General features: G+C 37.2%; 1 protein-coding gene across 1 annotated transcript in view; it reads right to left on the bottom strand.

Moving 5' to 3' along the window:
- Window positions 1–27,169, bottom strand: part of ttn.2 (titin, tandem duplicate 2) — a 169,052-nt gene that overhangs the window by 73,622 nt on the left and 68,261 nt on the right. The window contains exons 97-149 of the mRNA XM_084122514.1: window positions 26,860–27,153; window positions 25,000–26,532; window positions 24,514–24,603; window positions 24,234–24,293; window positions 23,420–23,488; window positions 23,250–23,324; window positions 22,820–22,864; window positions 20,868–22,496; window positions 20,355–20,399; window positions 19,797–20,195; window positions 19,388–19,657; window positions 19,023–19,298; window positions 18,792–18,931; window positions 18,584–18,710; window positions 18,207–18,473; window positions 17,828–18,094; window positions 17,382–17,645; window positions 17,081–17,220; window positions 16,868–16,994; window positions 16,142–16,408; window positions 15,749–16,015; window positions 15,396–15,662; window positions 15,131–15,270; window positions 14,482–14,608; window positions 13,521–13,663; window positions 12,013–12,136; window positions 11,434–11,700; window positions 11,255–11,352; window positions 10,879–11,047; window positions 10,523–10,789; window positions 10,126–10,392; window positions 9,752–10,030; window positions 8,808–9,216; window positions 8,591–8,715; window positions 8,189–8,455; window positions 7,815–8,084; window positions 7,432–7,731; window positions 7,045–7,347; window positions 6,773–6,960; window positions 6,372–6,486; window positions 5,983–6,267; window positions 5,742–5,893; window positions 5,502–5,649; window positions 5,221–5,398; window positions 5,012–5,133; window positions 4,627–4,914; window positions 4,122–4,418; window positions 3,841–4,027; window positions 3,626–3,741; window positions 3,242–3,541; window positions 2,300–2,599; window positions 2,102–2,207; window positions 1,171–1,367 (exon numbers count right to left, since the gene is read on the bottom strand). Coding sequence (XP_083978640.1) covers window positions 1,171–1,367; window positions 2,102–2,207; window positions 2,300–2,599; window positions 3,242–3,541; window positions 3,626–3,741; window positions 3,841–4,027; window positions 4,122–4,418; window positions 4,627–4,914; window positions 5,012–5,133; window positions 5,221–5,398; window positions 5,502–5,649; window positions 5,742–5,893; window positions 5,983–6,267; window positions 6,372–6,486; window positions 6,773–6,960; window positions 7,045–7,347; window positions 7,432–7,731; window positions 7,815–8,084; window positions 8,189–8,455; window positions 8,591–8,715; window positions 8,808–9,216; window positions 9,752–10,030; window positions 10,126–10,392; window positions 10,523–10,789; window positions 10,879–11,047; window positions 11,255–11,352; window positions 11,434–11,700; window positions 12,013–12,136; window positions 13,521–13,663; window positions 14,482–14,608; window positions 15,131–15,270; window positions 15,396–15,662; window positions 15,749–16,015; window positions 16,142–16,408; window positions 16,868–16,994; window positions 17,081–17,220; window positions 17,382–17,645; window positions 17,828–18,094; window positions 18,207–18,473; window positions 18,584–18,710; window positions 18,792–18,931; window positions 19,023–19,298; window positions 19,388–19,657; window positions 19,797–20,195; window positions 20,355–20,399; window positions 20,868–22,496; window positions 22,820–22,864; window positions 23,250–23,324; window positions 23,420–23,488; window positions 24,234–24,293; window positions 24,514–24,603; window positions 25,000–26,532; window positions 26,860–27,153 — 13,452 coding nt within the window. The remainder of the gene's footprint in view (window positions 1–1,170; window positions 1,368–2,101; window positions 2,208–2,299; window positions 2,600–3,241; window positions 3,542–3,625; window positions 3,742–3,840; window positions 4,028–4,121; window positions 4,419–4,626; window positions 4,915–5,011; window positions 5,134–5,220; window positions 5,399–5,501; window positions 5,650–5,741; window positions 5,894–5,982; window positions 6,268–6,371; window positions 6,487–6,772; window positions 6,961–7,044; window positions 7,348–7,431; window positions 7,732–7,814; window positions 8,085–8,188; window positions 8,456–8,590; window positions 8,716–8,807; window positions 9,217–9,751; window positions 10,031–10,125; window positions 10,393–10,522; window positions 10,790–10,878; window positions 11,048–11,254; window positions 11,353–11,433; window positions 11,701–12,012; window positions 12,137–13,520; window positions 13,664–14,481; window positions 14,609–15,130; window positions 15,271–15,395; window positions 15,663–15,748; window positions 16,016–16,141; window positions 16,409–16,867; window positions 16,995–17,080; window positions 17,221–17,381; window positions 17,646–17,827; window positions 18,095–18,206; window positions 18,474–18,583; window positions 18,711–18,791; window positions 18,932–19,022; window positions 19,299–19,387; window positions 19,658–19,796; window positions 20,196–20,354; window positions 20,400–20,867; window positions 22,497–22,819; window positions 22,865–23,249; window positions 23,325–23,419; window positions 23,489–24,233; window positions 24,294–24,513; window positions 24,604–24,999; window positions 26,533–26,859; window positions 27,154–27,169) is intronic.

The raw sequence follows: 27,169 nt of genomic DNA on the forward strand, positions 1-27,169 counted from the left end.
TAACTCAGCACTACTTAGGAGTTTTCAAATTGGCTACATTCATTGTAAAGTTCAGACTGTAAGCTTTCAAATGACACCTATTTTGTGTTGATCAAGGCAGTAGTTTTGAAAAATATGATTATGAATTTTTTCGCAGCTAGGTGGTGCCCACGGGCCGTACACTCTGTTTTAGAGGGACTACTCGGCACTCGTTAATTTGTTATTCCACGTTGGAATTCCGGGAACATTGGAAAACACACTGCATCCCGGAAAGATGAGAGACATGTTTTTTTAGCAAAGTATGCATTAATTTGTGAGGAATATCTCGTGATCAACACTATGGATTATGTTGTGTTTGGGCTCGTTGTAATCGTGAGAATCTGTAAAGATGTCAATAAAGATGTTTTCCACAATTCATACATGTTTCATGGAGTTATGAGCTAAAACGTCACATCAATGCACCATCTATATACTTCATTGGATGTGCGCCTGTGAAGGTTCATGTGTTAGAAGTCCATGAGGTATATCTTTAGATCTGAACGATGGATTATGGTGAGTTTGGGCTCTTTTTAATCGTAACAATCTGCTGTAAATAATGATTTTCCATTTTCCATTCCATTTTCCACAATTTATGCATGCTTCATGGAGTTATGAGTGAAAATGCGGCATCAGTGCTCCATCTATATACAAAGCTCTGTGTGTGCCTGTGCAGGTTAGTGTTACAATGAGAAATATCTTTAGATCTGATGGATTATGGTGAGTTAGGGCTCTTTTTAATCATGAGAGTCTGCTGTAAATAATGTTGCCATTTTCTATGATCTGTACATGCTTCATGAATTTGTAGGCGCAAACGCAACGCGAGTGCTTCATCAGTATGTACTTGGCTTCGTGCTTCTGTGGGATTTTTTTGTGTTAGAACTCCAAGAGGAATATCTCTAAGCTTTCAAATAACACCCATTTTGAGTTGATCAAGGTAGTAGTTTTGAAAAATATGATTATTAATTTTTTAAGATTCTTAAGATTCTAAGCTTTAAAATGATACCATTTGACACCATGTTGTTCCATTCAGTGGTTGCTTAGTAATTTGATTATTATTATTTTTTTCGCAGGGCGGGGGTTTCCGCCTGCAGCACACTTCGGGTTTAAGGGGTTAAACTTCTAAAATGATATTGGGGTCTATATTTAGCATACCTGTTGGGTCCTCAATGACCACAATATCAGTGGGTTCACTTGCGTGACCAACTCCAGCCTCATTCTCAGCAGAGACCTGGAACTGGACTTCAGTCCCCTCAATTACATCAGTCACTCTGTAATGGCAGTCAGGACCTGAAGTCTTTCCAGATTTCACCCACCGGGTTCCAAGTTTCTCCTTCTTCTCAATGACATATCTAGGAAAGATTGATATTTAGAACACAAAAAAATAAGGAATTATATTTTTTATATGTCTTTGAATAATTGATACATTGGATTAACTTTTTTGTATGCTTTGAGATATACTGACTCAAGCACTTTAAGGCCAATTCACACCACACAAATAGACGGAGGCATGGCAATAGACACTTTGCTGGGTTTTGTCGGATCAGTGTGTTAACTCTGTCGGAGTCTGTTGCTGTATGTCAGAGCTTGTTTTCGCTGATTGAACATGCTAAATTGGTGTGAGAATGTCTAAAAAGTGACATGCTGTAATCTGGTGACTATCTGCGTTGGTCTCCGTCTGTCAGTGCAGTGTGAATTGGCCTTTACAGCATGATTCAAGGGTCATACAAATAAGTCATTAAACATGAGTTAAATGCTGAAATAAAAATATAAAAATTGGATGAAAATTTAAACTTACAAAACTTAAAATGAAAATTAGAAATGTTGCCTTGGCAACTTACTTAAAATTAAATAAGTTGAAGCTGAAGTACTAAAATTACTAAAACTGAAATAGATCTAAAGTAACATAAAATAACAATAAAAACTCATTAAGTAATCAATTAAAAATAAAAAAAATAAAAATTATTTAAAGCTCAATTCAAAATATTAATAAACACTAAAATAGTATATGAAGAATTCTAAAATAACAACTGCTAAATGTTAAAATACCAATAAACTGCTACAATGGCGATATGTACGTAACTACCTCAAGACAGGTCTTCCACCATCATTCTTAGGTGCATCCCATTTCAGGTCAACATGAGTCTTGGAGACATCTGTAATGGTCAGATTATATGGAGGTCCAGGGGTACCTGTGAAGAAGAAAAACATTTGTGAGACAAATTCAATATTAAATATCAACAAATCAATAGAATGAAACAAGCAATAAGGACTAAATACGCACTGAAAGTATCCTTGGCGAGAACAGAGTCTACAAGTTCACAAAATTCACTGGGTCCAACTGCATTCTCAGCAGCAACACGGAACATATAGAGAACCCCTTCATTTAATGGGGTGACAGTGTACTTCAGCTCCTTCACAGTGGTGTCCACAGCCTGCCAGCCTTTGCGTCTGACATCTCTCTTCTCAACAATGTAGTTTGTGATTGGAGAGCCACCATCTCTCTCAGGTGCTGTCCATTTTAGTTCAGCGCTGTTCCTGCTACTAGAAATTACGTCAAGCCATCTTGGTGGCGATGGAGGATCTACAGGAGGATCATCATTATAAAATGTTGTATAAAGAATCATGCACTTGAATGTTTAAATGTTAGAGCAATGGTTAATTCTAGACTTAAAATTCTGCCATCATTTACTCACTCCCAATCTATTCCAAACCCGTATGACTTTCCATATGACCACATAGAATAATATTAAGAATGTCAAGAATATCCTGCCCATTATTACTTTTTTGTAAATAATGAGAGAAAATAGCAATTGGTGCTTTTAAGCTCCAAAATGACAATAAAGCACCAGAAAAGTGCAACTTGTGTGCTATATTTCAAGGCTTCTGATGCCATACGATAGCTTTGTATGAGGAACACACATTTAAGTTGTTATTTACTGAAAACCCAAATTAAATTTAGGACTGTTCACACAACTGTTGCATGCCTTCAGAAGACTAGTAAACACATAATATGGACTATTTTTATGAGACATGTATGATCCCTTTGTGTCCTTTTTAAAGTATGAAATCTCCCCATTTATTGAAATTGCATGAAAAAGAGTAACCAACTACATTATTCATAATTTCTTCTTTTGTGTTCCACTGAAAAAAGTCATATAGGTTTGGAACTGCATGAGGATAAATAAATGAAGACAGAATTCTTATCTTTAACAGTGTGACTTACTGAGTCTCTCCTTGCAGAGCACTGGATCGCTTGGTTCACTAGGTTCACTCTCGCCTGCTGCATTGACAGCTTTGACACGGAATGAGTACTCTTGCTTCTCCATCAATCCTCTCAGGAAGTGCTCAAGGGAGGGGATACCATCAGCTACACGAACCCACTCGTCAGTCCCGCTCTTGAGTAGCTCAATGGTGTAAGACTCAATCTTTGCACCACCGTCATGTTCAGGTTTTGTCCATTGAAGGAAGGCAGATGTTTTGGCCACATCTTTAACAGTGGGCTTACCAGGAGCCCATGGAGGATCTAAAAGAAAATTTCACATCATAGAGTATGACATTTTGTAGGTGAAATGGGCAAAGTAGGATATTAATCAAATGTTAATCCTACCAATTGGATCTTTAATCAAAATCTGGTCTGTCTCTTTGCTTGGTTTGCCAGGCCCAGCAAGATTCTCTGCCAAAACACGGAACTTGTACTTCTTTCTTGTGGGCAGGCCTTTTACCCTGCAAGCAAATTTGTATTTCAGACATATTAAAATACAAACAAACAAGTTTATGACACACAACAATGGCATACTAGGGTGAACTGACATCCATACATACCTAAAGTTTGTGTCTCTAATAGGTAGCTTGTTGCATCTGATCCATTTGTCATGGTCAGGCTCATATCTCTCTACCCAGTATCCAGTAATAGGACTTCCACCATCATCATCAGGCTCATACCAGGACAGAGTTACAGCATCCTTTGTAATATCAGATGGCTCCAATTTATATGGGGGACCAGGTGTATCTAAGATATTGTGAACATATATATGAATTAATAATTCAGGTAAAAAGTTAGGCAAAATGTGTTTGAATTGTTGAAGCAGCATTAAATTACATACCAAATGGGTATCTGGCAATTATTGGGGCATGTTCTGCTGGGGGACCAATGCCAAACTGATTTTCAGCATAAACCCTAAAGACATACTCCTTGAAAGCCACAAGTTTAGTGGCTTTGTATGTGGTCTGCTTCACAGTGGAGGACAACTTGTACCAAATTTCACTGTCTACAGCTCTCCTCTCAACAATATAGTTTGTCACTTTTGAGCCACCATCATCTCTTGGAGGATTCCAGGCCAACAAACAGGACTCATTGGTGATTTCAGAGATATCCAAGGCAGCTGGTGGACCAGGTTTATCTAAATGGAGCAAAGATTAGATATTAATATAATCAAAATAATCAAAACTGCTCATAAAAATATTTTCTCTAAATAAATTGTCTTATTTTCCATTATATATATATATATATATATATATATATATATATATATATATATATATATATATATATATATATATATATATATATATTTATTATTATTTATTTAATTTTTTTTGTCACACAACCTAGAATGTTGACATCAACAGTTGCAGTTGCACGGCCACTGCTGTTGACTGCCTCAATTATGTATGTAGCTGTATCATCCCTCTTGGTCTTAGCAATGGACAGTGTTGAGTGGCCAGGTTTGGTATCAATTGTGATTCTGTCGTCTGGCTTCAGGACTAAGTCAGCCTTGGTCCATTTGACTTTAGGCTCTGGTTTGCCTGTGATGTCAGCAGGAAGTTCAATCTTAGTGCCAGCTTTAGCAGTCAGGCCAGCCAGCAGCTTTGCATCTAGTTGAATCTCTGGAGGCTCTGTGAGAGTGGCAAGTAAAGCAAGCAAACATTGAGCTTAACCTCAATCATAATGTCATAATGTCTCAGAATATGAAAGCATAATCTAATAAAGTACCTTTAGGATCAACGGCCAAGATCTCATCTGTCGCCTTGCAAGGCCTGCTTGCACCCAGTTTGTTCAAAGCCCTCACACGATAAGCATACCACTGTCCTTCAATGAGACCAGTCACTTCAAACCTGTTTGTAGAGTTAATTTAGTTTCACTTTTGTAAGTATGCACCACAAGTCAGTTTACAAAAAAAGAAATTTGAAATGATCACTCACTTAAGCTCAGGCACTGGATCTCCACATGGCTCCCACTTGTCAGTGCCACGTTGACATTTGTCAACAATATAACCTTTAATTGCAGTTCCACCATCCCATTTGGGAGGCTCCCATGACAAGAAGATCTTGCTGGCAGACTTGTCTCGCCATTTAAGGTTTTCTGGTGGGTCTGGTACAGCTGTAAATCACACGCACCAACACATGAATTTATGGGGTATTTCATACTTTTGACATTGTGAATATTTAACACTGACTAATCTCTTATTAGTATTGAAACCCACTTGCAGGTGAAGACACATTCACTGGCTCATCAATATAGGCGGGTTCTCCAGGGCCACATTTGTTACAGGCAATAACTCTGAACAAGTACTCCTTTCCCTCAACAACATCTGTGACGGTGTATTCCTGGTCTTGCAAACCTGACATCACCTAAAATTAAATAAGCACAAGGAAACAGATCACTGTAAGTTCGCAAAACAGTTCACAGAAATTAATGGTCAAAGATATGTTAATGTTTATACCTTCACCCAGGTCTTTCTGGAGACCTCACGCTTCTCAACCTGGTAGCCGGTGATCGGACTGCCTCCATCATGATCAGGTGCCTCCCACATCAGGTGAACATGCTTTCTGGTCACTTCTGCAACCTTTAAGTCTTTTGGTGCGCTTGGAGATGCTGCAGAATAAAAAAGTATAACTCTTTACTTTTTCCTTTCTGAAATGTAAATTGATGTATACATGACTATAATAAAACATTGTGCGTACCAATGACATTAACTTCAATCTCTCCTGAGACACTGGTCACATCATTTTCCAGCATCAAGGAGTATGTGCCTTTGTCAGGACGCACACTTGGGGTTATAATGAGCTCTGTGAAGGTTGACTTTGTAACCATGGACACACGTTCACCAGCCGTTAGCGCATTTTCACCGAACGTCCACTTTGCTGTGGGCACCGGGTACCCAGTGATAGGGACACGAATTGCAAGAGGGTTAGGGACAATAACCTCCAGACCATCCTTAAATGCACTCAAGTCCAGAGTGGGTGCAACTGTGTCAAGAGAAGCAAATCATGTAGAAAGCAACTTGATTTGACTTGAAGATTCAGATATATCAAAGAGTTATGTAGGGTGCAATGACGCAGAAATCACTTACAGTGTGGATCATCTGCCAACAAAGGTCCAACAATGTTTGAGGGGTCAGACTGCCCAGCTGCATTCTCAGCAAGTGCTCTATAGCTGTATTTTTTTCCAAATTTCAGGCCTGACATCTGTGGAAATTATTTAATCACAAGCATTTCGTAACATACTAATAAGCACTATAACAATCAAAGACAAAATCTCTTTCAAGGAAAGTCAGTTCACTAGGAGGTAGTTCACTATTTCAGGCATACAAGACATTAGAATAGGGGAAATACTGAAATCTCAAAATTGATGGCCAAATTCAAAGTCTAACATTGACTGTCCCATAAATTATGTTTCCTATGCTTAAATAGCATTAAAAAGCATATATTTCAGGTTGGTCTTTGGCAAAGATTGAAAAGCTAGCACACTTACCCTGTACAGCAGGTCCTGGCAAAGCCTAGCATTGCATCTGAGCCACTTGTCTGTGCCTTCTTCACATCTCTCAATGATGTAGCCAGTGATCGCTGTGCCTCCATTTTTAAAGGGAGTCTCCCATGTCAACAGACAGGAATCCTTGGTCTGTTCAGAGTGTGTCAAATTCAGTGGAGGGCTTGGTCTCTCTGTGAATCAAAACATTGGATACATATATTACATGTGAAAGCTTTCATGTGTGATAAAGTAATGATGTTTGGGATTTTACAAACCGATAGGGTCCATGATCTTCACTGGGTTAGTGGCAGCACTTGGTTTGCCAATTCCAGCCTTGTTCTCAGCCTTAATGCGGAAGATGTATTCTTTGTTCTCAATAACATCATTAATGATAGCTGTGCGTTCATGTGGTTTGGTCACCATGACCGGAGCCCAGTTCACAGAAGTTCTATCACGTAGCTCAATAATGTATGATGTGATCTCAGATCCACCATCGAACAGTGGTGGTTCCCAAGAGACGGTGGCACTAAACTTGTTGACATTTTCAACAATAACTTTCTGTGGTGGATCAGGAACATCTAGAGTGTGTACAATTAAAAAACAAATTGAGAATCATTGGCTAGGGTGCACAAAAACTTGACTTTCAGATATTCTTGACTTACCAAACTTATTCTTGGCTTGAACAGCTTTATCTGTCTCAACATTGGGTCCACTTCCGACTCGGTTGCGTGCACAGACACGGAAGAGGTACTTGGAGTCTTTCTGCAAGCCAGTTACACAGTACTCTGTGCTATCGGCACAGTCAGTGGCCAGAGTCCAGGTCTTACGTTTGATATCACGTCTCTCAACCACATAAGCCAAGATCTTGCTGCCACCATCACTCTCAGGCTCTTCCCAGGAAATGCTGACCTCACCGTCAGCAGTGTCAACAACATGAAGGTTCTTCACAGGCCCAGGAACATCTGAGAAAAGAGAAATATTTTTAAACAATACAATATTGGGATGTATTACAAAAACAAATTGATATACTATGAAAATAACTTACCAATAACTTTTAGGTTTATGAAAGCCTCTCCTTTTCCATGTTTGTTTTGTATGATGATTTTATAGCGGCCTTCCTCTGACTTCTTAGGATCCTTAAGCCTGTACTCTGTCCTGTCGATAGAAGTGTGAATATTGTCTTTTGGCAGACTGATTTTATTGTAGAACCACTCAGCCTCAGCATGTGGGTAAGCGTTGTAAGGAACTGCCATAACAAATGGCTTTCCAGCATCTGTCACTAGGTCTTGATCCAAGGTTTTAATTGTTGGTATGGCTGTGGAGAAACACCAGGGCATTGTAAACATGCATTGAATGTGATTGTGCTTTGCTTGTAAAACATTTAATTTATATATATATATATATATATATATGTCCTACCAGCAAGCTCTAGCTTGGCTCTGGCATCTTTGTCCTTGGCAATGCATCTGTACTCGCCTTGATCACGTGGCCTAATTTCACACACTTGAAGCCTGTGAATCTTACCCTCGCTCATCATCTGGTACTTATCACCTTGGACAATGGTCATGTTGTTCCTCAGCCATTTGACCTCAACTCTGTCTTTGTTGAGCTCAACTTCATACACAATATCTGAGCCTGGGGGCTCAAACACATCTGTGGGTGGTCTGACAATCTCCACAGGAGTTTCTAAAGAGGTAAAAAAAAGTCATAAAGACCATTTAAGATTTCACTCATTTCCATGACTATTCTACACCTGGAAATCACAAATTTTAAAATTCTGTGATATTTTCAGGTTTTTGATGGACACTGAAACAAACTTACCCTCAACAAAAAGACGGGCTCTGGTTCTCTTGTCATCCACTCCACAGGCATATTCACACTCATCATCTGGTCTGCACTCCTTTATACGCAGTCTGCATGTTTTGCCATCTCTCTCAAATTGGAATCTTACAAATAAACATAAAATGCATATTAAACATCCTCAACCTAACAAAAATACCCTTAACAAAAGCACTCAGAACAACACAATGCATCTTACCTTGGTCCTTCTCTGATCTCCCTGCCATCTCTGTACCATTTGATTTCAGCCTTCTCTTTGGAAAGTTCACAAGTGAACTCAGCATCCTCAAACTCTGTGATGGTTTGGTCTCTGAGCTGAGTGGTGAAATCAGTGGGTGCCTCACTAATGATCAGTTCTGCCGTGGCCTTATCAGCACCAGCAACTACAGTGTATTCACCTTCGTCTGCAAGGCTGCAGTCCTTAATGGTCAGAGTGTGCTTGTCCTTGTCCACTCGATATAGAATTCTCTTGCTAAGAGTGATTTCCTGACCTGCCTTCATCCACTGTACTGTCAAATTTGGTCTGTTCACCTTGCATGAGAAGCTGATGGTCTTTTTCTCCTGTGTGTCAACATCCTCAGGAGGAACAATGATTCTAAGATCTTCCTCTGTGGAAATTAAGGTGTATGGTAAGTTAACTAGGCATGTGATTTTGAAACAAAAGTCTAAAAGTCTCAAATCCATTTAGTTAAAATCTCACTATATGATGCAGGTTAGTTGTATAAAGTCTTTTGCAGGACAATTAATGTCATATTTATTAGAAATATAAGACTACGTAAGTATGTTACTTTATATTTAAATATATTTTATAATAATTAAATCCTTTAAAATAATGTTTTAATACTTGTCAAAAACATATGGCAGCTTTTACTTAATCCCTTAAAACCCCTTTACTGTTAAACTAATTCAAAACAGTCCACTAATTACCCACTCAATGGGAAATTTTATGTTTTTTTTGGCGAGATAAAAAGAAACTTTCATATAAACACAGTTGCAGTATTCAGAGGAAATATTCAGACTTTTGTTTATGAGTCTCTAATTTTTTTTTTAAGTCAATAGTTTTGCAACTTAAGTTGGATTCTCACACTCAAAGTCAAAAAACTATTAACTATAAAAAATAAAGGACATCTGTGTATGTCATACCTTGCACAGTAAGGTTGGCAGAGCTATTTGCATGTTCACCACGCTGGTTGGTCAGTGTAATGGTGTAGTTGGCCTCATCTGATTTGTGGGTGTCTTTGATCCTCAGAGAGAATACATTGTCCTTCTGGACCATGATGAACTTGCTACTTTCAAATAATGTCTCATTATTCTTCAGCCATTTGGCCTTTGCACCCTCAGTGTTAACTTCACAATTGAGGACAGTTTCTTGTCCTTCACTTGCCTTTATGTCTCTGAGAGGAGTGACAATCCTGAGCTTTTCTGTAATAAAACACAGCAAAACATCAGAATTTTCATATTTCTGTCAGCATTTCTCAAAAAAATAAATAAAAAATCCTGCAACATGCTGTACATACCAAGCACAGTCAAATCAGCTGAGGCTCTTGTGGTTCCAATTAGGACTACAAACCCTCCCTCATCCTTGAGTTCACAATTTTTGATAACAAGAACTCTCTTTTTGCCCTCAGAAATAATGTCATATTTGTCATTTGACTGAAGTTCCTTATCTCCTTTGAGCCATTTCACTTCATATGTGTCTTTGGAGACTGAGCACACAAATTGTGCCTTTTCACCTTCAACCACTTCCTGGCTTTGAGGCCTAGCAATGAACTCAGCAGCAAGTTCTAAAAGGTTAAGAAAAAAAAGTTAGAAAAAATGGCAATCACAAGTATGAAGCACGTTTATAGAAACAAGGAATACATTTTATAAGTAAAAATTATGAAGTACACTTTCAGGGACAAGACAAAGTCTCACCATTAATCTTCAGGTTCCCCGTGGTCTGTGATGTCGGAAGTTTGCAGTGGTACTCTCCAGCATCATCCATTCGGAGGCCCTTAATAATGAGGATTCTCTTTTTTCCATCTGCAATATGCTCATATCTACCAACTTCAGGCAACTCTTGGTCACCCTTGTACCATGAAACCTCCGCACTGGGCTTGGAGACCTCACAAATCAGTTTAACACTGTCGGTTTCAGTGCCTTCAACATTAGCCAAGTTCTTTGTGAATCTAGTCTCCTCCTCTGTTGTAAGAGAAATCAAGCAAATCAGTCTACTGTTCAAAGTAAGCTGTTGAAGTCTGCTTAGACTACAAATAAACAGGATAACTTACCAACGACAGTCAGCATTCCAGAGGATTTGGAGGTCCTGGCATCACATTCATATTCTGCTTCGTCATCAAAGACAGACTTGCTTATGATGAGAATACGTTTTACTCCTTCAGAAATCATTTCATATTTTTTGCCTTTTCTGATTTCATTGCCATCTTTGAACCAGCGAACCTTTGCAAAAAGGACAGTGGAATATACCGATAAATTAAATTTCAGACATAACATTCAATGATAAATTCAACATTACATAAAAGAATATCTAACATTTAACTTATGAATTACACTGAAAAAATAAGTTGAAATGTCAGTTGAAAAAGAGATGAATAAAAGGCTTAAGGTGATTAATAAAAAAACTTAATTTAATATTAGACAACCAACCTTTGCACTTTCACGAGACACTTCACATTCAAATCTGGCAGATTCCTTCTCTTTGACCTCAACATCATGGAGTGGCTTTGTGAACTCAACATGCGGAGCTGAAAATCAAAAGGTAATCAAATTCAGTGATTTACTTTTTCATTACAAGTACAATTTGATTTTTTTTCTGGTTGACTTACGTTCAACATTTAAGAAGGCTGAAGTCTTGAACTGTTTAGCATCACAGGTATATGTCTTTGAGTCATCAAGTGTGCAGTCATGGATGACAAGTTTTCTTTTACAGCCATCAGCAACCATGTCATACTTCTTGGTTTTGCGAATTTCTTGTCCATCTCTAAACCACCTGACCTCTGCTTTCTCTTTGGAGACTTCACACTCTAGTTCAGCAGTGGCTTCCTCTTCCACAGTCTGGTCCTCCAGAGGTTTGGTAAATTCAACTGGAGGCTCTGTGCAGCAAATTAATTAAAAAATTTTTTTTTTGCAATTCACTGTTTTTAACAATACAGGTATACTTTCCAGTGCTAATATTTTAAGACAGGCTTATTATATCTTTATTTTAAACAGCGAAAGACACTTTCTTACACGTTTAAGAATGTTTTGTGTTATTGAGAAGCACCTGAGCTAGATTATAGATAGATATTTACTTACCCCTGAATGTGAGCATGTCAGGCCAATTAAAAAAATGCATGTGATGCTTGTTAGTAAGGAGGGGGCAATTACAGTAAATCTACATTTTATAGTGAACAAATGACACCCACCATTTACAATGAGTTGAGCCTGTGTCAAGAAGTCCTTTGCAGTGAGTTTTACTTCTCCTGCTTCTGTCAGCTTCACATCCCTAAGGGTCAGCGTGTGAGTTCTGCCTTCTGCACGGGTCACCACCTGTGCAAATCAAACCAATTGATAAATCAATCCCCCTTGCTGTGTCAAGGGTGGGGGAGGCTATTTACTGCCCCTCTGCAATAGACATCAGCAGCTGAGCACTAGGAACTGTTCTCAATTTCACACCTCTACTGCCCCAAATATGTGCCCTGGGAGTCAATTTATACACTCCTACATTTGGCTTGTGTAACTTCAAATAAGGCTAAATTATCTAAGATAAATGAAAAGATGAAAACTGTTGTATATGATTTGTTTACAACTAACATCTTCCTTAATTTATCAATAGAAATAAAACTAAAAATAATATTACAAATTAACGTAACAGTCTTAAATCATCAATTCAAGCATTCTGCAGCTAATTTTTTTTTTATTGTTCAGTTCCAATTCTAAAAACTTTCATTTCTAAAAACTTCAGTACCATTGAAGTTCAGTACCATTTCTAAAAACTTTCATTTCTAAAAACTTATATTAATTACCTTTAGTTCTGTTAAACAACATTATAAATATATTTATGTGATAATAATAGCACAATAATAATTTAATAAAATCCATGTATATTGGTAAACCTAATATGAGTGCTTTCCTGAATACAATGCAGTAGCTAGAAAGTACATACACTGAAATCAAAATATCTGTCTGTCCAAAAATAAAGACAACTGGTAAAATTAGGGTTCATTTGTACTAAGAATCAAGTTATCATACAAACATATCAGGAATAAAAAACATATCTTGAACCACAGCTGTCATCACCTAAATGTATGGCCTTTTACCAAAACCATTTGCTACACAACATCAGTAAGATAAGAGTATAATGTAAAATAGGCCATTACTGAAGATCTAAGTCACACACATTGCAAATGACATGGCAAACAATTTTAAATGCTTTTAACAAAACATAAATAAATACATGCACTGCTACATGTATATACAAGCTATATCTGTAAAAAGGCCTCTTGCCACCTGCCACTGCACATAGAGTCTTGAAGTTGAAGCAGTTAAAAATAACCAGAGGAACGCTTGCAGAGCAGAATCCCCCTGTGTGTTATCTCAAAACCCGGATCAAATGCTCAACTGGTATCCTGATCCCCCAGGTCCTTATATGAGGAAAGCATTTAACTCACAAATGTAAAGAACTATCATGCAATATGCAGAAATGTGGTAAGAATTGTCTTTCAGTTGTTAAATATGTATTTAATCCTAGAGGTTAAACACAATTTACTACAATTGATTTTCATGTAGTGTATCAACTAAAGGGTCAGAGCGACCATCTTGAATTGATTAATTCAGGTATGATTCAATTATTTCATACACAATAAAGTGGCACCAACCCTTTTTTTCCCCAAAACCACAAAAGACATGCATTAAGGAAAACAAGCACACTTACTCTGTCACTTGGTTCCAGCTTTGTACCCCCAAGGAACCATTCCACAGATATGCCCTCATAAGACAGTTCGCAGTCAAAGGTTGCAGTCTCTCCAGCTGTCACTGTTACATCCTTGAGAGGCCTCAAGAGGCCTATCATTCGTGCTTTGGATTCAGGAGAAGACATTGTTAGTCACCTCCAAGTTCCAAGAGACACTGGTAATCCCTTAACTACAAATCCACATAGCGCTTTCCCACTGACAAAAGGCCACTGCTCTGGAGCCCATAAGCCTCCAGGACAAGTGGGATTCAGCAAGAGAGGTACTTGTGTTGGGGGCCTACTTTATTTGCATATTGAGTTTCCTTAAGATGTATATGGTCAGAAAAAAAATTGGAGGTAGGTCTGTTGAGCCTCTGCCAATCACTGACAGAGCCTCTCTAGATATGGCATGCAGATTCTAAAATAACCGCTACTCCTGATTGGCCACTAGCCCACCCCTGTAATGACACCCTGCTCAGAAATCTGTTACTGTCAATCAACCTACTGGAATTTTCCAGGAAAAAGAGAATGTTACATGTTACATAGACAAAAAATAGACAAAAATAATAGACAAAAAATCCCACATCATTGTTAAGGGGAGGCATGTCATAACTGTGTCACCTGCTTGTTTCTAAAGCATCAGTATTAAAAAACTAAACAAAAAATTGTTTGGCTGCCAAACCTATCTGTAAAACATTAATCCCTGCCATAATAAATGCTTTTCACACCCTGTTATCACTACATGACATCTGTCAGAGTAATTTACGAGCTAATGATAAACTGCAGTGGCCGACTAATTGAACTGCCTTTAATTCACATACTGTATTCTGCACATATCATCTGTCTTGTGACTCAACACAAATTGTTTCTTGTCTGTCCACTGATATACAATTTCTCTGGCGTATCCAAAATGCAAAGAAGGAATCGTATTCATCACTCTCACCTTTAACTCTGAGCTGAGCCTTAGATTTAGCATTAGCAGCACTGAAGTCTACACCACCAGCCATATCCATGCGGACATTGTAAAGGATAAGCATGTGCTTGGTGCCTTCCTCCTTAATTTCACAGTCCTAATAAATGAAATAAAAAACATGCTTGAAAGATAATTTTAGCACAGAGAACAATTCACAGTAATTAAAATAAAATAAGTTAGTAACAGCTAACAGCTAATAAGAGCTAACAGTAAGCTCTTAAAGGAACAGTTCATCTTAAATTGAAAATTTTGTTCTAAGCCACAAGTAACTTTTTTTTTTTTTGCTTAAATTTCAATCTATCCATCACACACAGTGCACAATAAGTACTTAATACATTAATAGTTTTATGGTGCTTTTGTGAAAAGACTATTATGCAATTTTATGAAAAATTCATTTGAGTTTAGAACAACACGAAGTGTGTACATGACAGAATTAGCATTTTTGCATTAAATATTCCTTTAATACAATTCATTATTAGGATTTATTTGAAATTAAATTATTCTTATTAACTAAAATTATAGCTCTGATAAACATCAAAATGTCCAAAAAGCATCTGTAAGTTATGCTAATATGCTATTGAGAAATCACTCTTTGGTATTTTGGAGCAACAGAAATTACCGGTGACTGGTGCAGGGCATCTCCTTTGAGTTTCCAGTGTCCATGAACATCCTCCTCAGAGATTTCTGTCTCAAAGCGAGCAGTCTCTGTCTCTGTGACCTCCACACTGTACAGTGGACGGACAACCTTAATATCACGTTCTGCAGAGAAAGGAAGAGGAGAGAAGTAGTGACTAGATCATAGTAGTTCATAGTGATTTTATCAATTGAACCTATATGACTATATGGAATTTAAAGCAAAACACACAAATACATAAAGTACATACCTTCAATGTTAAGCTTGGCTGTTGTTTTGTCAGAGCCGCAGTCACACACGTAATCCCCAATGTTGGCCTTCTCTGCCTTCTTTACTGTCAGGATACGTTTCTTTCCATCAGCCTTGATGAGGACATTCTTAGAGGGAGTGATCTCCTTGCCATCTTTGAGCCATTTCACCTGAGCAGATGATTTGCTCACTTCGCACATTAGGACAACCTCATCCTTCTCAACTGCAGTGTAGTCTTGCAACTTGGTAGTAAAGTAAGGTTCTCCCTCTGTTGATATACAAGAGAAAATTGAATGTAATTAATTATAAGTACTCTAAGATACTATAATTAGTGTCCAATTTTTTAACACCTACCAAGTACAGTGAGCATTGCCTCACAGGTTTTTCCAAGGGCCTCAGCTTTAATGAGAGATGTGTCATCAATAGACACCTCTTTGAAGGACAGAGTATGGATCTTACCATCCTCGGACATGTGCACCACTTTGCTTGGATGCAAACGCACGTCATTCTTGTACCAGGTGACTTGAACCTTCTCATGAGAGAGTTCGATGCTGAATTCTGCAGTCTCACGCTCCTTAACAGTGACATCTTTAATGGGTCTGACAAACTCAAGACGGATGCCTGGTGAAATATGCAAGCACATGATTCAATCTGGCAGTAGTCTTCACTTAAAACTTTATGGAAAAAAACAACAAAAAAACATGACATAAACTCTTTTTAAAATAATGTATTATTTTCTCCCCTTACCCTGAATAACAAGTTTGGCAGACGTTCTCTTGTCTTCAGCCTCAAACAAGTACTTAGCCTCATCCTCAAAGGAAGCAGATTTGACCACCAGAATGTGTCTTTTGCCCTCCTGAAGTACCTCAAATTTATCATCAGGTGTAATCTCCTTAGATCCTTTCAACCAACAGAAGCTCTTTGGCTGTCTTGAGATCTCACACTCAAACCTCGCTTCATCTTTCTCATATACATGCACATCAGCCAAAGGTGTTACAAAAGTAATTGGAAGCTCTGCAAAAAAAAAAATATATATGAAGAACATATCCAATAATCTGTAACAGTGGCTCTCAAACTGTGCTCTGTGAGCTGATGATTTTGCAAAAAAACAACAAAAAACAACAACATAAGATTAAAATAATTAAAATTTACAAGCACTCACAACAATCAGTTGTTTCACTTCAATAACTTAGAAGTTATTGAACTTAGTTGTAAGCAGCAGTCTAGTTAATTCCAAAGAATTAAATAATAAAACAGCAGTCTAGAAAATAGTAGATCAGTAAAAATTAAAGAATTGAATTATGTATGTATTTAGGAAGCTAGCCTAAAAGTGTAATTGGTAGTTTGCAGTTTCCCCCAGAACTGAGGAGTTCCACACGTTTCATTCGATTAAGTTTGCCGGTTGCAGGAAAACGTTTTAGAACCGCTGGCTGAGAATCAACAATGGCAGCATAAAATGTAGGCATGATGTACCTTTCACTTTCAAATTGGCAGAACATTTTGCATTGGCACCCTGGAATGAAACCTCTCCAGACTGGGACACTTTGCAGTTGTACAAAGTTAAGATGTGCTTAGCTCCATCTTTAATGATTTCAACATCCTGTTGCCACAAAGATAAAAATAAAATTAAGTCGTACATGCAAATGTTACATTTATCACCATTTCAAATAGTTTCAGTAGCTTTACCGGTGATGAAGTGAGGACTTCCCCTTGCAGTTTCCATTGGCCATGGACATCATCTTCAGAGATTTCCACCTCAAAACGTGCTGTCTCACCATCGAAGAGCTCAACACCATACATGGGTCGCACCACTTTGATGTCACGAGCTGAAAACAAAAAATATATATATAGAGAGAGAGAGAGACAGAGAGATCGATTATTTATAGAACAAAAAAGACCTGAAACATTCCAGGCATTTTTGTAGAGCAATTTAGAGCAAAAAAAAAAAAAAAAAAGTGAGCATATGACCATAACCTTGAACACTGACCTTCAATGTTCATGGTGGCCGACGTCTTGTCTGTTCCACAGTCGCAAACATACAATCCTTTTTCTTTGGCCTCAATTTTTTTGATGTTTAGGATTCTTCGTTTGCCTTCAACTTTTATGGTAACCATCTTGGAGGCTTTAATTTCAGTCTCATTGTGGAACCATTTCACAGGAACATCTTTGCTGAGCTCGCAGTCAAGATTTACCTCATCTTTCTCAACTGCAGTGTAATCTTGCAGTTTAATTGTGAAGTAGGCATCTCCCTCTATATTAAAGTAAATAAAATTTAAAAAGTAAAAACGTTTAGAGAACCAGTAATGTACTTTGTGGAATAAAACACTGCTTTATATGATTATTTATAACTATTATTGTTTAGTTAATGTTCACTAGATTACAGATTTCAAGACCACTTATTTTACCACCACCATCATATATATAAAAAGTTACCTAGCACCGTCAGGTTTGCTGTTGTCGACAATCCTTTAGCCTCTGCTTTTATTTGGCAAGTATCATCTAGAGTAGCATCCTTGATTTCTAGTATATGTTTCTTTCCATCAACATGCATAAGTACAGTTCTGCTCGGATGCAATTTTGTTTCATTTTTGTGCCACGTCACTGGAACATTGTCATGGGACAGTTCAAGCTCAAACCGAGCCGTTTTACCTTCCTTAACAGTTTGATCCGATATCGGTGAGATGAATTTCAGCCGCATACCTATAATGTGTTAGTCCATTGCAAAACCATTTTAGCTTGGTGATTTTGTGAACAAAACACATTTTTCAGAGGACCCTATGGTGACTGATATATGGCTTGAATGAAAACTTACCCTCAACTGTCAGTTTGGCTGTTGATGTTTTACCCATCACTTCAATAGTGTATTCTCCCTCATCCTCAAATTCACAGTGGTTTATGACCAACATGTGTTTCTTTCCATCATCAATGATATCATATTTTTGGTCTGATGTTACAATATCAGATCCTCTCAACCACATAACTTTAGGCACATCTTTTGTGATCGTGCACTCAAACTTTGCCTGTTTCTTTTCATGCACAGTAACATCCTTCAATGGGACTGTGAAGTCCATTTCAATTTCTATAGGTGTGAATAACAGTTATCACAAGAGAGTTATTTTTCACCCTCTTCAGTTTATAAATACTGCATTTCTTGTTCAGACATACATTTTATGCTGCTCATCAACATACCTTTGACTGTTAGCATTGCACTGGTGATAGCATTTAAAGCTTGGTAAGATACTTCTCCAGCCTGGTCAAGTTGAATATTTTTCAGTGTGAGGAATCTTTTATTTCCCTCTGCTCTGATATCACATGTCTGAGGATGAAAATTTATAGAATTATTTGTGTAAAATAGCCTATATAAAACTGCATCTTCTTCAATTATATATTATCTTACCGGTGATCTTGTCAGAACCTGTCCTCTAAGTTTCCATTCTCCAGGCACATCATCTTCTGAAATTTCAGTATCAAAGTTGGCCTCCCCTTTCTCGACCACCTCCATACTAGCAAGAGGCTTCAAGATCTCAGCTTCACGCTCTATATTTTTGACAGTCAAAAACAATATTTAAAGGGAATACAAAAACAATATTCTGCAAAAGGTAATAAATGAAATGTCTGTCTAACACACCTCCAAGAGTGAGTTTTGCTGCATATCTACGGCCCTCAACTTCTATGGCATACTCTCCAACATCATCAGGTTGAGCATTCTTGACTGTAAGAGTAATATCTTTTCCATCCTTTTTCACTTCAGTCTTATTTGTAGGGTCAGTAGGAATTTCTTCATCTCCCTTGAACCACTTCCAGTTGGGAGTGTCCTTGTACAGTTCACACTTGAATGTGGCAGTAGCCTTTGGTTTTACATGCTGGTCCCTCAAAGGTTTTGTCAACCAATCTCTGATTATTTCTGAAAAGGTAGATATTTAATTTAGTCATTTTTGGTACAAAACTATTAATAGATAAAGTAAATAACTATAAAGATGCCCATATGCATACCAATGACTTTGACGTTGGCTTGTGTCTTGATGTCCTCACACTCGCAAGTGTAAACGCCAGCATCATCATCATTTGTGTCTTGGATCGTCACAGAGCGCTGCAGTCCAATAACATTGATTTGAATTTTGCCAGCAATTTGCTTGAGCTCTTTTCCGTTCTTCTTCCAGACCACATCCCTGTCCTTGCTCAACTCACAGGTCAGGTACATTGGCTGTCCCTTAATCACAGACATTTCCTCCTCCAGAGTCTTTGTGAACTTCACTGGTAACTCTATCAAAAAAAAAAAAAAATAAACAGAAGAAAATCTCAATTCATGTGGTAGTATTTTTTTGTATATTTAAATATTTAAATTTGTCTTTTAAATGAGATGACAGTATATTCATATTTTTACTCATAATCAGCGCACTACCTTCAACAATAAGTTTAGCTGTTGAGGTCTTCTCCTTGTTGCCAAGCTTTGCAACACATGTGTACTCTCCAGTGTCTGAAAGCTGTACATCAATGATTTGCAGTTTGCGGTCTTTGCCATCAGATGTGAATTTGTGCTTTGGACTCTCCCTCAGATTGCTTCCATCTTTCATCCAGGTGGTGATAGCCGTAGATGGAGAGATCTGGCACTCAAATACAGCTGAGGAGCCGATTGACTCAGCCTCCTGTAACACAATATCTTTGAGCTCCTTCACAAACTTCAGGGGGACTGCTTTGAGCTGGAAACCAAATGGTGAATCTCCTGGAGGTTTGTCACCACCAGCGCCAGGCTTCAGACCTCTGCCCCTTCCACCTTCACCAGGAGAAGGAGTTTGTTTTGCTGTAATGTAAAAAGAGGATTAATTAAACTAAAATGTTATACTTGAAGAAATGATTAGTAAGCACATTTCATACAGATACATTCCTTCCAGAGCTATCATGAGTGAATATATAAATGGTTTAAAATGGCTAGGGGAAAAAAAATAATTAAAAAGCATACGTTTCAAGCCTCTGCCTCTTCCAGCTTCCTCTTTAGGCTTTCCCTCTGAACAAACAAAAATCAATTATTTTCAATTCATGGACGTGAACATTTTAATTAAAATGTCAAGTAATTGAAGAAACACTTTGAGACAAACAGGAAAATACTAAATATAGGGAATGAAGGGTCATGAAGATGATAAAAATCATGCTTCCAATTAATGGGAAGTTAGATGACAAGTTATGATCCAAATACGATAACCGTTCCTACCACCAGTGGTTATAATTCATAGATCAATGAAGACACACAGATAAACAACAAACAAGATGAAAAGACATTCAAATACAACACACATGCCACAATGAAGATTGAAAGAAGATGAAGGCGGCAGACAAGATTTAGCAGTTTTATGTGGATGGACATGGATGTAGACATGGAAATTATCTGGGAAGAAAATAAATAACAATAGGAGGCTGGTTTCCATAGCACGGAAAATGAGGCATTCAATGGTGTAGTTCACAGCCACCCTCTCACCTCGTCTACCCCCTGGCATCCCAGGAGTCTCAAGTGCCCCTTCCTCCAAATATCTTTCTTCAGAGCCTTCTGAGCCATAACTGTCTCGAGAAGCAACCTCCCACCCCCACGCTTCTTCTTCATCTTCAGCTTCAAATTCAGCCTCAAACTCTTCTTCAAATACTTCTTCCTCAAACTGGGTTGACACTTTTCTTAACTGTACAGCTCCAGGGGACAGCTCCTTTAGGACTTGAATCTCCTCTACTTCAGAAATGGGAAGAGTTTCTTCAGATTTCTCCACCTCAGGTGAAACCTTTGAAGGTACTTTTTTCAAGATAACAGCTTCAATTGAGTCTTTGGGTGAAACTTTCTTAGGCTTCTTTGCTAAATCCTCACTAGGCTTCCTATCCAAAGGAACTAATTCAGTTGGCTTTGGTTTCCCAACCTTGGGCGAAGGAATCTTTTCAGGCTCTACACCACCCTTTTCATGCTCAATGGGTTTTAGAATTATGTTTTCTTTCTCCTCAGCCTCTTTGGGTAAAATACCCTTTTTGGTGACTATAGGCTTCTTCTCATCTTCCTTTAGTGTAATGTCCTTTACTGGGGTAACCTTTTTAGGCAGCATCTTTTTGTCTTCTAGGGGTACTTTAGTTGGTATCTTCTGAACCTCTTTACCTTTGTCTGGAGTTTCTTGACTCTCAACTCTTTTCGGTGAAATACTTGGTTCTTTTTTAATTTCATCTTTTGGTGCTCTACTAAGCGGTGACAATTCAGTTGGTTTTTGTTCTTTTGGCTCTGGAACCTCCTTTTCTTTTGGTGATCCAGCTGAAGGTTTCTTTGTAAATGGTTTAAGTTGAACCTTCTCAGACTCCTGATCTTTAGATGGAATTTTACCTTTACCTTTAAATAATTTCTCTGTAGGCTCTGAAGGTGCTTCATCTTTTGGAGGTCTGGTTACTGCTTTAATAGCAACTTCCTCTGGCTCCTTTTTATCAGGAACCAAGGGCACTTCTTTTTTCATGAGGGCATCAAGTTCTTTTGGCATTTCATACTTTTCAGGTCGCTCTCCTTTCTGAAAAGTAACTGGTTCTCTACTTCGGTCAAAAGTTATAGGTTCTCTTCCTTTTTCATCTTTTTTGATGTCTTTTTCAGTTTCAGCTGGCGATTTTACAGGTTTCTCAAATGGCTTTAATTTTACAGATTCTTGTTCTTTTTTTTCTAATGGTAACTTTTTAACCTTTTTCAGTGCAAAGCCAGGCTCCTCTGGTGTATCTTTTTTTGGAACCTTTCCTATTGTCGTTTTCTTTGCTTTTTCTTGTACTTCACTTTCTGGTTGTATCTGAGGTGATGTTTGATCAGGATCAACAGGACTCTTTTTGCCTACCTCAGGTTGAATTGTCTCAACTCTCTTGGTAGTTTCATAAGTCTCAAAATGCATTTCTGCCTCATAACTTTCAGTTATGATAACTTCAGTGTGAGCCTCAGCATACACTTTTGGGCCTTCTTTATATTCCTCCTCTTGTGGTTTGAGCACTTTTTTCAGTTTGGCCATTTCTTGATCTTCGTCTTTATCTTTGGATACTCTCGTAGCTTTCTTCAAGGTAGGCATTTCAAATCTTCCCTCTTGTTCCTTTATTTTAAGAACTTTGCCTTTAGATTTGGAAATTTATTGCATTATAAAGTGAACGGTACATACAAAAAACCAACCACAGCACATTTAACACAGTAACATCCTTTGGCCTCCAAGTACAACAAACTATGACAAGACAAAACATAATACAAGACTAAAGAACACAATCAATAACAGACAAAGTGACAAAGGTGGAACTGACAACATACAACATTTTTAATACACATAACCAAATTCAAAATAACATCACAAATACAGTTAGAGAGAACATCTAATCTAAAACTGCTTAACCATCTGTGAGAAAACATTTTCTGCAAGATTAATTTTTTTTTAATGCTTTTACCTTTCTTTCCTGGTCCAGGTGCAGAAACGGGTCCCTTTTCACCATCTGATTTAGAAATGTGGTCACAAAAAAAGTTTTTAAAAAATGTTACAATAACAATATTTATTATCTACTGCAAAGAAAAGTGTCTAAATTAAATAATGAAAATCAAAATGTGTAGAAAATGAAGACACCTCTCTTTATTAAGTGGAAAGGGGATGCTCTTAAGTGCATTCACTTAATAGCTTACACATAAGAGAAACACATACAAAACAACAACTTGACAGACATTACGGCACACCTTACAAAGTTTTTACATTGAGAAGCAGATTATGACCTACCTTTTATTAACAAATTCTTTTTTTCTTTTTTTTTTTTAGTTAAAATAATTCCCTAAAGATATATTATAAACAGTGGGAGTTATTATGAAGAAAGGTTTCTGTTTCAGTACCTTCCACTGGTTGGACTAGTACCGGTTCTTCCTTTGGAGCAGTCTTTGGTTTCTCTGGTTCTTTAGGTGTCAGTACTTCAAAAGGAATTTCAAAGATATGATGAGATTTCTGTACTAGACATTCCATCTCAGCACATTACAGGGATGTAGACTTGTGGTTACCATAATACCTTTTGTTGGAATTGTCTTCTCTTCTTTGGGCTTAGAGATGAGTTTATCTTCAGCCTTCTTATCGACCTCTTTAAATTAAAATAAAGTGTGTTGTTTGATGTCAATTTAAGTCGAAAGACATTTAAGATAACAAGACATGAAAGAACATACTATTTCAAACCTCTATCGAGGTTAAGAAATAGACACAGATATTACAAGCATGACATACAACACATGAAATGCTCTGCTTAAATCTACTCTATATGCGTATGTTAAAATAAAGAATCAGTTATTTTAGTTGTAATGTGCAAAACATTCTCATGACATTACTGTATATATGCTCTATAGATTAAAATTGTGATACAAGATACAAGTGAACATCAAGATGAGCAGTCATAGGGAGGTGAGATATGTAGAGATATCACACAGCTTACATTTTAAGTAACTATTGTAAGAAAATTTGAAGATATTTGCTGTGGAAGTTGTTAGTCAGCATTAAGAACTCATGCAAACAACTACAAGGACATGCATTCACATAGATTTGACAGAACATGTTGTGCACCACAAAGAGATTGTGTCTTAACGACACACAAATTAAAGACTAATTACCAAGTCAAAGTGGTTCACTGAGCATGAACTTTTTATCATTAAGACTGTTCGATACTTATAGTAAGACCAATATTGTTGCACACACAGAACACAAATGATACAGAACAAAATATGACAGCAAATGTACAGTATGTTAAGGCCCTCTATTGAGGTTAAAATATGCTAAAGAAACAAACTATTGTTGTTAGACAAAACATATCACAAACAAATCAAACAAAAAAGTACCTTCTGGTGAAACTGTCGATTCTTTCTTTCTTTCAGGTTCTGGAGATGGTTTCTTTTCAACTGTGAAAATTACAAATTTTAATGTATTATGATGAGAAAAAAATATATATATATATTATACAAGATGTACAAGACATGAAGGATATATGTACAAGATATGAAGGATTCGACTTGTCAAAAACAGGACAAACAATGAAAAGATACCACAATAATATGACAAACTGAAACATATAGTAGTAGTATGACATACAAAGAGTTTGTTGAAGAATCCCCATTGTACCTTTTGGGGGTGCCACTTCTTTCAAAGAAACAGGTGTCTTCTCTAGAGATGGTGTCTTTTCTGGAGATTGTTTCTTCTCTGGTTCTGCCACTTTACATCACAAATAAAATTTTACATTATAAACCCAAACCATTTTACCATTAGACTCAACAAATATAATATAAAATGTTTTTACACACTAAAAAGGAAAAATGACGAACACTCATAAAAAGAGGTTAGTCAGAGAGCAAAAATAAAATAAAAATTTGAATAAACAAATTAAATAAAATAAATGTCCTGAATGCTTTGTGTTGTTTGTCCTCTGGCAGTATCCAACTTGATGTAATTGTAAGAAAATGTCTACTTTCTGTGTCAATAAATATTGATTACAGCAGACAAGTGACATACGAGACCAGTATACGATTAAAAGAAGTTCAAAGAAAATAATTTCTAAGAAACCAGGTTTTAGAATAAGATAACACAAGATGTTGTCTGATGTCATTATACCTTTTGTCGAGGTCACCTCTTTCTTTTGAGGTACTATAGCATCTGCTCTTATAGTGACAGCAACCATTTCTTTCTTTTTAGGCTCAACATCTTTCTCCTGTGGTTTAGGCTCAGAAAAGAGTTCTTCTACTTGAGGAAATGGTACAACCTTTTTTGGCAAAGCATCTTCTTTCTCTTCCAGTTTAATTATGTGGGACATTTCCTTCTGTAGACATGTAATTTCTTCCCTAATAAGAGAGGAGGCAACTTCTGTTCTTTTAAGTGTACTTTCTTCTTTCTCCTTTGAAATTTGTGTGGGCATTATCTCTTTCATCTGAGGTACAGTTTCTTCTATTTTAGAAGCAGTGACAACCTGATTCCTTTTCAGTGGAACTACTACTTCTACCTCATCTTTTTTAGAAGGAAGAGGGACTTCCTTCTCCATAGACAATATTTCATCATAGATTCTGGGAGGAAAAATAACCTCTTTCTTTCGAGGAGCAATTTTCTCATCCTTTCTATGAGGAACACCTTTCTTGATAGATACAATTTCATCTTCATTTTTACCAGGAAGAGAAACCTCTTTCTTTTTCAGTAAAATTTCCTCTTCCTCCCTGGGAGGGGGAAGAACCACTTTATTTTTAGATACAATAGCATCGTCCTTTATAAGAGGAAGAGGAAATTCTTTCTTTTTAGGCAATATTTCCTTATCAGTTCTTGGAGGAAGAACCTTCTCTTTCTTTTCAAATGAAATTTCTTCATCCTTTCTGAGAGAATCATCTTTCTTTATTTCAACTTCCTTTTTAGGGGGAAGAGGAACCGCTTTCTTTTCTGGCAACATTTCCTCACTTTTTGGGGGAGAAACATCTTTCTTTTTAGGAAACATTTCCTCATCCTGTTTAACAGGAAGAGGAACCTCTTTCTTTTGAGGTGCAATTACCTCTTCCTTTTCATGGGGAGGAGGAACCTCTTTATTCTTAGGCAAGATTTCCTCATCCTTTCTGGGAGGAATATATTTCTCTTTAGGTAACATTTCCTCATCCCGTTTAGCAGGAGGAGCAACCTCTTTCTTTTGAAGTGCAATTTCCTCTTCCTTTTTAAGGGGAAGATCAACATTTTCTTTTTCAGATACAATTGCATCTTTCTTTTTAGAAGGAAGAGGAACATCTTTCTTTTTAAGCAATGATTCCTCATCCTTTATGGGAGAGACATCTTTCTTTTTAGGTAACATTTCCTCACCCTGTTTAGATGGAAGAGGAACCTCTTTCTTTTGAAAAGCAATGTCATCTTCCTTTCTGGGAAGAAGAACAATCTCTTTCTTTTCAAATATAATTTCCTCATCCTTTATAGAAGCAACAGCTTTCTTTTTAGGTAACATTTCCTCTTCCTGTTTAACCTCTTTCTTTTGAAGAGCAATTTTGTCTTTTTGTTTTGGAGGAAGAGGAACCTCTTTCTTTTTAGGTAACATTTCCTCATCCTTTCTGTGAGAAAAAGCAACCTTTTTGTTTTGGACTACTATTTCTTCATCTTTTCTGACAGGAAGAGGAACCTCATCTTTTATAGGAGAAACAGCAACAACAAAAAATAAAAAATTTAAGTACAATTTCTTCGTTTTGAGGCACAATTTCTTCCTTTTTAGGCCCAATGACAAAATCTTTTTTAGGCAGTTTGTCTGCTATTTTCTTTTTTTTTTGGTGACAAGCATCAGTCTCTTCATGATTTTGACATTGGAGATATCTGATCACTGAGAGTTTAGAGGGGTTGCTCTGAAAGATGCAATTCCTCTAAACTCTCAGTGATCATATCCACAATTTTGAAATCATAATGTAAGCACTGTTTTCTGTTTGTTTTTTTAAAATAATTATTATTTTTGTATCTTACCTGTCATTACAAGTGCTCTAGATGGCTTTTCATCAGAAAAGTTTTCACTCATACTAAAATATTCTGAAGACAATTTACTTTCTTTTGAAGAATCCTCCAGTTTTGAAATTTGTAAACTGTCAATTTCTGTGCTCTTTCTTCCGTCATACAGTATTTCTGTGTGTGATACAGGTTTTTGATGAGAGACGTGCTCTTTAGAAGTTTCTTCCATTAGCATTGTCTTCAATGTAATTTTCCGATTGTCTGACGGCATGACTTCATCCTTCTTCAGGACAGAAGTGGACTCTTGAAGATCTTGGATGTGGTGAAA

This window comes from Abramis brama, assembly GCF_963993115.1.
Source record: "Abramis brama genome assembly, chromosome: 8".
NCBI lineage: Eukaryota > Metazoa > Chordata > Actinopteri > Cypriniformes > Leuciscidae > Abramis > Abramis brama.